Source organism: Rhinoraja longicauda, chromosome 7 (genome assembly GCF_053455715.1).
Source record: "Rhinoraja longicauda isolate Sanriku21f chromosome 7, sRhiLon1.1, whole genome shotgun sequence".
NCBI classification, from domain to species: Eukaryota; Metazoa; Chordata; class Chondrichthyes; order Rajiformes; family Arhynchobatidae; genus Rhinoraja; species Rhinoraja longicauda.
The window spans coordinates 40,110,986-40,123,137 of record NC_135959.1 but is presented as its reverse complement, the minus strand read 5'-3'; the positions used below and the strand labels follow the sequence as shown (position 1 = coordinate 40,123,137).

The window sequence follows — 12,152 nt, the reverse complement described above, 5'->3', positions numbered from 1 at the left end:
CAAATGTGGCCTTACCAGCACCATTATAGAGCCTCATATTGCATCCCTGTTTTTGTATACAAGCCCTCTTAAAATAAACTAAGTTTGCTTTTTTTACTACCGATTCGACTTGCAGATGAACTTTTTTAGAATCCTGCACCAGCACTCCCAAATCCCCTTGCACCTCCAATTTCTGGATTCTCACCTCATTTAGAAAATAGTCTACGCCTTTATTCATACTACCAAAATGCATGACTCCACACTTTGCCACATTATATTCCATCTGCCACTTCCCTGCCCACTCTCCCAACCTGTCCAAGTCCTTCTGCAGAGTCCCTGCCTTGTCTACACTACCTGCCCTTCCACCTATTTTCATATCATCTGCAAAATTGGCCACAAAGCCTTCAATCCTCTCATCCAAATCATTAATAAACAATGTGAAAAGTAGCGGCCCCAGCATCGACCCCTACGGAACTCTGCTAGTCATTGGCAGTCAACCAGAAAAAGCCTCCTTTATTGCCACTCTTTGTTTTCTGCCATCCAGCCAACATGCTATCCATGCTAGTATCTGCCCTTGATACCGTGGGCTCTCATCTTCCTTAGCAGCCTCACGTGTGGCACCTAATCAACGGCCTTTTGAAAATCAGGCAGGCAGCATCTGTGGAGGGAACGGACAGATGACGTTTCGGGTTGGGACCCTTCTTCAGACATGGAATAGAGGGTGTGAAAGCTGGAAAAGAGAGGTGGGGCAGTTCAAAGTCTGGCAAGTGATAGGTGGATACAGGTGAGGGGAGTGTGATTGGCAGATGAGTGGAGTAGGTGCAGTGACTAAAGAATAGGTTCTAGTGATGATTACTTTCTATCATACAGTTGCATGTGATCCACCATATAATGCAAATGGGACGAGCTTAGACATATATATATCCCTCTAAACCTCTTCTATCCAGGTACCTTAAGAATAGTAGAACTTTTATTTCCCTGCAAATGAAATCAGAAACTTGTCCCAGCTTAGCATTTTATCTTAAATTATTAATCTGTAAACATGGGAATTCTGCCACCTATATGACATGTATCCCATAAATGCAGATTTATGTTTGTAACTAACATATCATAAAATAACCTCTCTCCAATGCTTTGAGCTATTGTTTATCATGTAATATTTTCTCCAAGTGTTATTCTATCTGAGCTGATTAAACTGTTGTGTAAATAAGTGCCAATATTTCCTGGAGAGTAAAAGGCCAGGAGTATATTTAAGAAAATCTCAAGCAAATTCCTTTGAATCATGAGCATGGCAAGTATGTGGCTGATAACACATGTACTCAAGTTGGAAAGAAATGTAGGCACAAGGAACTGCAGATATTGGTTTACAACAAAAGGCATAAAGTGCTGGAGTAGTCCAACAGGGCAGGCAGCATCTCTGGAGAACACGGATAGGTGACATTTCAGGTCGGGACCATTCTCTGAAGAAGGTGTCATCTGGAATGTTAAACACTTCATAATTTCATGTTATAGTCAAGTCAAGTCACTTTTATTTGTATAGCACATTTAAAAACAACCCACGTTGACCAAAGTGCTGTACATCAGTTCAGGTACTAAGAACGAACATACAATGGCACACAAACATAACAGCACATACATAAACAGTTCACAGCGCCACCTCAGAGGGCCTCAAAAGCTAGGGAATAGAAATAGGTTTTGAGCCTGGACTTAAAGGAGTCGATGGAGGGGGAAGTTCTGATGGGGAGAGGGATGCTGTTCCACAGTCTAGGAGCTGCAACCGCAAATAGGAGCAGAATTAGCTAATTGGCCCATGGAGTCTACTCCAACATTCAATCATGGCTGATCTAATTTTCCCTCTCAACCCCATTCTCTTGCCTTCTCCCCGCTATCCCTGAAAACCTTACCAATCAAGAACCTGTCAATCTCTGCATTAAAAATATCCGTTGAGTTGGCCTCCACAGCTGCCTGTGGTAATTAATTCCACAGAGTCACCACCCCCTGATGAAAGAGGGGACTTGGGAGAAAATGTTATGTGATGAACAATAGCTCATATTTTCAGGCAGTTATCCATTATACTATAAAGTATTTTTCAAGGACATATATTTTTCAACTCACCAGTAGATTCTCAGGTTTGATATCCCTGTGCACGATGTTAAGGCTATGCAGGTATTTGATGGCACTGGCCAGATTGTAAAGCATTCCACTGGCATCACGTTCTGTGTATTTGTTGGTAGATGCAATTGCATCAAAAAGATCTCCACCCTTTAGAAAATAAACCATTGTACAGTTACCTTTTGTGAAAATATATATATTCCATCAAGTATAGGTTCAGGTTTATTATTGTCATGTATACCGAGATACAGTGAAAAGCTTTGTTTTGTGTGTTATCAAATCAGATCAGATAATACTATAAATAAATACAATCAGTACAAACTCAAGTACAATAGGTAGAGCAAAGGGGAAGATACAGAGCGTAGAATATAGTTCTCAGAACTGTTGTGCATCAGTTCCACAGACAGAGTCCAATGTCGGCAATGGGGTAGAAGTGAATCGGACAAGACCTTAGTTTATCGAAGGACCGCTCAGAAGCCTGCTAACAGAGGAGAGTCTGGTGGTACACACTTTCAAGCTTCTGCACTTTCTGTCAGATGGGAGCAAGGAAGAGGTGGAGTAACCAGGGCGGCACAGTGGTGCAACTGGTAGAGCTGCTGCCTCACACCGCCAGAGACCCAGGTTCAATCCTGACCTCAGTTGCTGTCTCTGCGGAGTTTGCACGTTCTCCCTGTGACCGCGTTGGTTTCCTTTGGCTTCCTCGCACATCCCAAAGAGGTGTGGGTTTGTAGGTTAATTGGCATCTATAAATTGCCCCTAGTGTGTAGGGAATGGATGAGAAAGTAGGATAATATGGCGAGTCCGAAAACTTGTTGGTTGTAGAAGAAGTTTATTGCAGCCGCAATATTCGAATACAAAGTTAAACAACAAGGTAAAGGACAACCATCAAAAACTTACTGTCTTCTTCGAAGACTTCGCCGAACTGAACATTTCGGGCGCCAAAAGCGCACATGACCACGCTGGCCAATCAGCGATGTCGCTCTCTGGACCAATCCCTACGGTCGCACTCACACGTGACCTTGCTGGCCAATCTGAGGGTTCGACGACCCGGACCATTCTCTATGGTCGCTACATGACCCCCCCCAGAACCCGAGGTATGGAACCTAGCAGGGAGCCGGATTTCGCGACCATAACGAGTACGGAGAGGGGCAGCCTGAACCACAGGAGCCGGGGGTTCCGGACTTGGAGGAACTGCCGGAACGGGGGGTCCTGGAGGAACTGCCGGAACGGGGGGTCCTGGACTGAGCGGAACTAACGGAGGTCGGCCTCTCCTAGGGGTTTGGCCGACCAGGACTGGTTGATCCGGATCCAAGTGTGCAGGTTTGAGCCGGGACACCGAGACGAGCTCACTCCTGCCGCACATGTCTAAGGTGAAGGTAGCTGTTCCCTTACGCAAAACCCGGAACGGCCCTTGATAGACCCTCTGCAACGGGGCACGATGGGAATCTTTTCGCAGAAACACAAACTCACAGTCCTTCAGGGAAGGCGGTTCATGTACCATGGGACACCCATGACGTGAAGTCGGAACTGGAGCCAGGGAACCCACCCGTGCCCGGAGAGATGCTAAGACTGATGGGACTGGAGGCAGCTGGTCTGAGGGGTCCGGAAACAAATCTCCGGGTACTCGAAGTGTCGAGCCATATACTAGCTCCGCGGACGACGCACCGAGATCTAGCTTAGGAGCAGTCCGGATGCCCAGAAGAACCCAGGGGAGTTGGTCTACCCAGTCCGGGCCTTCAAGCCTTGCACTGAGGGACGCCTTAAGTTGACGGTGGAACCTTTCTACAAGTCCATTTGCCTGGGGGTGATATGCAGTAGTGGGTTGTAACTTGGAACCGTACAGTTCTGCGAGCGCGGCCCAGAGGGACGAAGTGAACTGCGGCCCCCTGTCAGTGGTAATAACTGCCGGGACCCCGAAACGAGCTACCCAATGGAGGGCCAAAGTCCTGGCACAAGACGCTGACGAAATATCAGACAATGGGAAAGCCTCTGGCCACCGGGTGAACCGATCCACCACCGTGAGGAGGTGGGTGTAGCCCTGGGAGGAAGGCAAAGGCCCGACTAAATCCACGTGGATGTGGAAAAAACGAACTGCTGGGACCTCGAATTCCTGTACGGGGGGCTGGACATGGCGCTGGACTTTAGCGGTCTGACAGGGAACGCAGGAACGCGCCCAACCCGCTACCTGTTTCCGTAGGCCATGCCAGACAAACCGAGCTGCTACCAAAGCAGAGGTGGAGCGGATGGACGGGTGCGCCAGCCCATGAATGGCATCAAAAACCCGGCGCTGAAGGGAGGGCGGCACTACCGGCCTGGGACGGGGAAGGGAAACATCACACCAGACTTTCGTGCCTTCCGACCCGCAGGCTACCTGAGCCAACTTCAATCCCGAAGTGGTGGACTGGTATGCCGAGGCGGTATCCGCTAGAAGCTGTGCCTTCGCAAGCTCCTGGGGATCCACCTCGCAGTCCACCGCCGAAATAGGGGAAACAGCAGGTCTAGACAGGGCGTCAGCAACGGCATTAAGCTTACCCGCGACATGACGGACATCGGTGGTAAATTCGGAGATAGCAGTCAGGTGCCGCTGCTGGCGGGCCGACCATGGGTCAGACAATTTGAAAAATGCAAATGTTAATGGTTTGTGGTCCGTAAAGGCCACAAATGGGCGGCCCTCAAGGAAATACCTGAAATGACGAACAGCTAAATAGAGGGCCAGAAGCTCTCGGTCAAATGCGCTATACTTCAGCTCAGCCGAATTTAGTTGCCGGCTGAAAAACGCCAAGGGCTGCCAACGGCCACCGACCTGCTGCTCCAAGACCCCGCCCACCGCCACGTCAGAGGCGTCAACCGTCAGGGCCGTGGGGGCGGAGGGGCTCGGGTGGACCAACATGGTGGCGTCTGCTAATGCTGCCTTAGCTGCTGTAAAAGCCGACTCTGCGGCCGGGGACCATATCAACTCTACCGGTTTTCCCGCAAGGCACTGGAAGAGCGGGCGCATGACCCGCGCAGCTGCCGGAACGAACCTATGGTAGAAGTTAACCATGCCTACGAACTCCTGTAGTCCTTTTACTGTGGTGGGCCTGGGAAATGCCCGGATAGCCTCCACCTTCTCGGGCAAAGGGGAGGCGCCGGCAGGGGTAATTCTGTGCCCTAAAAAATCAAGAGAAGGGAGGCCGAATTGACACTTGGAGGGTTGGATAATGAGCCCGTGGTCTTGGAGCCGCTGGAACACAGTCCGCAAGTGGACCTGGTGTTCCTGCACTGAGGGGCTGGCGACCAGGATGTCGTCTAAATAAATAAACAAAATGGGTAAACCCCGACCCACACGGTCCATCAGTCGTTGGAAAGCCTGTGCCGCGTTCTTTAAACCGAAAGGCATACGCAACCATTCAAACAACCCGAACGGAGTAATCGTGGCAGTTTTCTGTATGTCCTCCGGACGCACCGGAATCTGGCGGTATCCTCGCACCAAATCGATTTTGGAGAACACCACCGCTCCTTCCAGCCCGGACGAAAAGTCCTGTAGGTGCGGTATGGGGTAGCGATCAGCCGTGGTGACAGCATTGAGACGCCGATAATCGCCACATGGTCTCCACCCCCCAGATGCCTTGGAGACCATATGCAACGGCGAGGCCCACGGGCTGTCGGACTGACGGACAATGCCCATTTCCTCCATCTTCCTAAATTCCGCCCGTGCCACCACCAGTTTGTCTGGCGGTAGTCTCCTGGCCCGAGCAAACACGGGAGGGCCCTCGGTGCGGATGTGATGGACCACGCCGTGCTTGGCCGAAGGCGTGTCAAAACGTTGGATGAGCAGCTCTGGAAACTCCGCCAGGATCTCAGCATACGAGTCAGGGGCCGCGATGACGGCCTGGACAGTAGGGCTGGGCGGGGAGGCGATTGTCGGAGCGACGGGCTCCTCGCTGGCGGAGGGTCGGAGGTCGTTACCGCGGACATCAGGGACCAGTGAAAAAGCCCAGAGAAAATCTGCGCCTAGGATCGCTTGTCTGACGTCTGCTATGATGAATGGCCATTCGTACGTGCGGAGGCCTAACACAAGGGACATCTTCCGTATACCAAAAGTGCGAATGGGGCTGCCATTAACCGCGATGAGGGTGGGACCTGTCTTACCCGTTCTGGTTTCGAGGTCGGTCGGCGGCACTATACTGACGATGGCTCCCGTGTCTACCAAAAATTCTGTGTCCGTGAATCGATCGTGGACGTAGAGGCGTCGGTTCTGGCCAATCGCAACTGCCCCTATGTACGATCGGCCGAGGCATTTCCCGCGAAGGTACAAGGTGAGCGGCAGTTGCGGGATTCTCTACCCCATCGTAGGTGATAATAGCACCAGCCGCGCTTGTGCGGATCTTTTTGACGGGCTTTCGGAGAACTGGCGGGAGACGCGGCGCCATCTTGATGTCGCTGTGGCGTGGTCACTGATGTCGAGACCTTGTTGATCGAACCGCTTGCCTTGTTTTTAGCCGCTATGAGCGCGTCCGCTTTCGCTGCATATGCTTCGGGGTCCTTAAAAGAACAATCCGTGAGCAGCAGTCGGACATCCTCAGGAAGCTTCTCTCGGAATGCCTGTTGGAACATAAGGCTCGCCGGCTAGCATCATCATTTCGGCCATGAGAACGGACGGCCGTCGATCTCCGAGGTCCGGTAGGTGCAGAAGTCTTTCAGCGCAATCATGCCTATTAAACCCGAAGGTTCGCAGTAACACTTTCTTCATTGCCTCGTACTTGCTTTCCGCAGGCGGATTAACGATGAACCGCATCGCGCGTGTGGTCGTCTCCGGTGATAGAGCGCTGATGAGGTAGTAATACTTCGTCGAGTCGGCCGATATGTTCTTTATATGAAATTGGGCTTCGGTGTGGACAAACCAAGATTGCGGTGAATGTGTCCAAAACAACGGAAGGTGAACGCTTACCGCGCTTAACTCCGGTGTGCCAGGCGCGGCAATCAACAACGAGGCGTCGTGTTCCTGCATAGTCGGTGATCGTCCAGATCACGTCGGGGTCACCAATATGGCGAGTCCGAAAACTTGTTGGTTGTAGAAGAAGTTTATTGCAGCCGCAATATTCGAATACAAAGTTAAACAACAAGGTAAAGGACAACCATCAAAAACTTACTGTCTTCTTCGAAGACTTCGCCGAACTGAACATTTCGGGCGCCAAAAGCGCACATGACCACGCTGGCCAATCAGCGATGTCGCTCTCTGGACCAATCCCTATGGTCGCGCTCACACGTGACCTTGCTGGCCAATCTGAGGGTTCGACGACCCGGACCATTCTCTATGGTCGCTACAATAACATAGAACTAATATGAACGGGTGATTGATGGTCAGCATGGATTGATGGGCCAAAGGCCCCGTTTCCATGCTGTATCTCCAAACTAAAGATTCAAGATTCAATTTAATTCTCACATGTACCAATTAAAGTGCAGTGAAATTTGAGTTCCCATACAATCATACTAAATAAAAAGCATAGCCACATAAAATAAAATTTAACATAAACATCCACCACAGCGGATTCCACATTCCTCACTGTGATGGAAGTTAATAAAGTTCAATCATCTTCCTCTTTGTTCACCCGCGGTCGGGGCTGTTGCCGCTGCTGACTGTCCGAGGCCCTCTCGGCGGGATGATTGAAACTCCTCGCGTCGGGACGGATTAGAACACTCTCCGTGGTATGGAGCTCCCAAGTCGGCTTCTTATCAGAGACCACGGGCTTCATGGTGTTAAAGTCCACAGGCCCCGCAGTTGGAGCTCTCCACTGTCGATCCTTGGGAAAGGATCGCAGCTCCCGATGTAAAAGTCCACGCCGCGCCCACGGGTTGAAGCGCCGGGCCGGTCTCCAGGAAAGGACGCAGAGGGGACGGAGATACGATACGGAGAAAAATCGCATCTCCGTCAGGGTAAGAGATTGAAAAAAGTTTCCCCCAATTCCCCCTCCCCCACCCCCCACATAAAACAAACCAAGAAACAATAAAACATACTTTAACATACTTAAAATAATAAAAAACTGTAGAAAGGACAGACAGACTGCTGGCGAGGCAGCCACAGTGGTGGCGCCACCCGATGGATACAACTAATACTCAGCGATTTTCAAGACATTGAAATTCAATGATATATTTATAAACACAAATCAATTTATTTTAATATAAACATTTATTAACTTGTTTCATTTTTTGCCATTTGTTTGTCAGTGAAGTGGCCTTACCTTGACGAGTTCCATGACAAGAAACAGTTCATTTGGTGTGTCCATTTCTTCAATTAAAAGAACAATGTTGGGATGTTTAACTCTTCTTAAGATGGAGACTTCATTTTGAATCATATGTTCCTGCCAGGGGAACAAGAAGCATTCTTTTTGTAATCCAATGATATCAAACTTTGTTGCCTAAATCCAAGACCGCAGACACAACACTTCTTTTTGTGGGAGTGTTTCTGAGTTGATGGGGCATCTTAGTTGGCATGGGCAAGTTGGGCCAACGGGTCTGTTTCCATGCTGTATGACTCTATTACATAATGGTGACCATAATGGCGACCAAGATGCCCCATCAACACCAGTCCCATCTGTCTGCATTTGGCCAAATCCCTCTAAACCAGGGGTGTCAAACTGCTGGCCCGCGGGCTGCATCCGGCCCGCAGGATGATTTGGCCAAAAAAAAGTGCTGTTAGATTATATACAGAAAGTGAGCTACATGACCACTTAAACTCGCAGGAAATATGAATTTTGCGCAGAAGGAAAATACAAGTCCGATCTGCAGCTGTCACCTCCCCACTCCCCAGCACCCAGAGGTGAGTGGAAGCTACGCCTATATCTGGCCATGCGGTGATGCGGGCGGGAAGGGACCGGCGCTGGGGAAGGTGGGGAGTCTCAGTGACGTTGTGGGCATCGGGAAGTGCCTGGGCGGCCCCCTCAGAGTCCGCCACCATGTACCCGAGACCCAGTGAGGGCTTGGATAGAGGCTGGTGGGAAGTCACAACACTGTGAATGGGACCGCAGCCAGCGATCCAAAATCTGAGCTGCTCTCCAGGATGGGGGCTCTGGGTTTGGGTTAAGGTTGGGTGGGATGTGAAGATGTGCTGGTAGTTATATGGGAATAGGGAAGGGAAGGGAGAAGGTGGTGGTAAAGGAAGGGAAGGGGGAGCAGATGAGGGAAGGTAGGGTTTTTAGGGATGAGGAAGGGAAGAGAGGGTGTCAAGGGAGGAGAGTGGGGGAGTAGGTGGTAAAGAAAGGAAGTAGGGAGGGGGTGAGGAAGGGAGCAGATGAGAGAAGGAATGGCATTTAGGGATGAGGGAAAGAAAGGGATTTAGGGACGAGATAAGGAAAGAGAGAGGATGAAGTAAGGGAGGGGAGTGGGGGAGTAGTTGGAATGAAGGAAGCGGGGATGAGGGAAGGGATAGGCTGAGGAAAGGGAGAGGGCAGGTGAGGGAGAAGGTGAGGGTAGAGAAGGACATGAGAGGTGAGGGGAGAGGATGTGAGGGGAAGGAAGAAAGACATGTGAAGGATGGGGAGCGGGGCCTTCAGGTGACATGATGGACAGACCATCTTTCACCATGCCAGGTAGCTGCTGTTTGGCTGTTCACCACCCAGCCAGCCCAATGTGGGCAAAACATAAACACTGTGGGAAGACTATAATTCAGAGGAACAGAATTAGGCCATCTAGTCCATCAAGTCTACTTTGCCATTCAACCAAAGCTGACCTATTTTCTCTCTCAACCACATTCTATTGTCTTCTTTCTCCCTGTAACCTAATCAAGACCTATCAATCTCTGCCTCAAAAATACCCAATGTCCCGGTCTCCACCGCTGTCTGTAGCAATGAATTCCACAGATTCACCAACCATTCCTCCTCATCTCCATTTTGAATGTATGACCTTTTATTTTGATGCTGTGACCTCTGGTCCTAGGCTCTCCTATTACTGGAAACATTATTTCCACATCCACTCTATCTTGGGCCTAGATACCAATCATAAAAGTAATCCTTGCTCAGCAACATTCTTCATAAGAAACTAAATTCATAAAGTGAAACACTTTGTAGTTATAGCAAAGACTGAGACACATGAGAGCAGGTTGAAAAAACGAAGGCAACGAAAGCTGTGGGAGCACGCACGCCAAGTGCGTTCACGCGTGCACAACTGACCCGGCCTGCATGGTCGCATTTTGCCCATTCCAGCCCATGACCTAAAATGAGTTTGACACCCCTGTTCTAAACCTTCCTGACCCCAATTGTAGTGTAAGAGTTCCAGAGAAAAAGTTCAAGATCTGCAATGAGGTAGGTTGGAAGATTGTGACTACACTTTAACTTATGGGAGGACTGTTCAGTAGTCTGATAAATGTGGGGAAGAAACTGTTCGTGAAAAAGACGCAAAGTGCTGGAGTAACTCAATAGATCAGGCAGCATCTGTGGAGAACATGGAGAGGTGACATTTCAATTCAGGTTCCTAGATAAGAGTGATTGTAGTGAGGAGGAAAAACCTGGAAAAGAGAGATGGGGGGGTGGGGGGGGGGGACAAAGCCTGGCAAGTGATAGGTGGATACCGGTGAGGAAGGTTTGATTGGCAGACGGGTGGACAAATGCCAGAGATGAAAAGACAAAAGGTGTTAGATAAGGAGAGAAGAGGTATGATTTGTGAAGTCAGAGGAAGGAATTTTGGTGGAAGGAGATTGGGGGGGGGGGGGGGGCGCGGAAGGAAGAACTGGGTGCATAACCATGTGGGGCACAGGGAAGAGAGTGGAAGGGGGGGGGGGGGGAGTGGAGAGGGAAAGGGAGAGTGCTTGTAGGTTAGTTAACAAAAATTTCAGAATTGTTCCTTAATCTGGTGGTATGTGCTTTCAAGCTTTAAAATCTTCTGCTAGACAAGTGGGGGGAAGATGGAATGACCTGGGAGAGTAGCTTTCCTCTATGTTAAAGTTTCTCGGGACAGGTTTTGTGGGGGAGGCTTGTTCTAACCTATCCTGCCACTTAAGACTTTAGACTTTAGAGAAACAGCGTGGAAACAGGCCCTTCGGCCCACTGAGACCTCACCAGCCAGCGATCATCCCGTACACTAGCACTATCCTACACACCAGGGACAGTTTATAATTTTTACCGTAGCCAATTAACCGACAAACCTGTACGTCCTTGGAGTGTGAGGGGAAACCGAAGCACTCGGAAAAAACCCATGTCATCACGTGAGAACGTACAAACTCCGTACGGACAGGACCCGAGGTCAGGATCAAACCCGGGTCTCTGGCACTATGAGGCAGCAGCTCTACTTCTGCGTTACTGGGCATTGACTAAAGGCCCTGCGACCACTCCTGGTACGGGGGGGAAAAGATGAGGTACGAGGGTAAGCTGGCCAATAATATAAAGGAGGATAGTAAAAGCTTTTTTAGGTATGTGAAGAGGAAAAAAAGTGAAGGCAAATGTGGGTCCCTTGAAGACAGAAGCAGGGGAATTTATTATGGGGAACAAGGAAATGGCAAACGAGTTGAACCGGTACTTTGGATCTGTCTTCACTATGGAAGATACAAACAATCTCCCAGATGTTCTAGTGGCCAGAGGTCCTAGGGTGACGGAGGAACAGAAGGAAATCCACATTAGGCGGGAAATGGTGTTGGGTAGACTGATGGAATTGAAGGCTGATAAATCCCCAGGGCCTGATGGTCTGCATCCCAGGGTACTTAAGATTCAAGATATCTTTATTTGTCATCCAAAAAACAAGTTTTTTGGACGAAATTTAGTCACCCACAGTCCAATAATAAAAGCAATAAAACAAGCAAATTACACAACCCCAACCAACACACACAAAAAAGAAACATCCATCACAGTGAGTCTCCTCCAGTCCCCTCCTCACTGTGATGGAAGGCCAGAATGTCTTTTCCCTTCCCCTGCCGTCTTCTCCCGCTTTCAGGCTGGTGTCGTTGCCACGTTCCAGGCCGCGCCGGACGGTGGCTCTAGAAATTGTGGACGCATTGGTAATCATTTTCCAATGTTCTATAGATTCAGGCTCAGTTCCTGTGGATTGGAGGGTAGCTAATGTTATCCCACCTTTTAAGAAAGAAGGGAGAGAGA

The 12,152-nt window shown here is 49.7% G+C and overlaps 1 protein-coding gene across 1 annotated transcript in view; it reads right to left on the bottom strand.

Moving 5' to 3' along the window:
* LOC144595184 (serine/threonine-protein kinase DCLK1-like) overlaps window positions 1-12,152 on the bottom strand; it is a 121,908-nt gene that overhangs the window by 11,468 nt on the left and 98,288 nt on the right. Inside the window, exons 10-11 of the mRNA XM_078402345.1 lie at window positions 8,313-8,432; window positions 2,095-2,241 (exon numbers count right to left, since the gene is read on the bottom strand). Coding sequence (XP_078258471.1) covers window positions 2,095-2,241; window positions 8,313-8,432 — 267 coding nt within the window. The remainder of the gene's footprint in view (window positions 1-2,094; window positions 2,242-8,312; window positions 8,433-12,152) is intronic.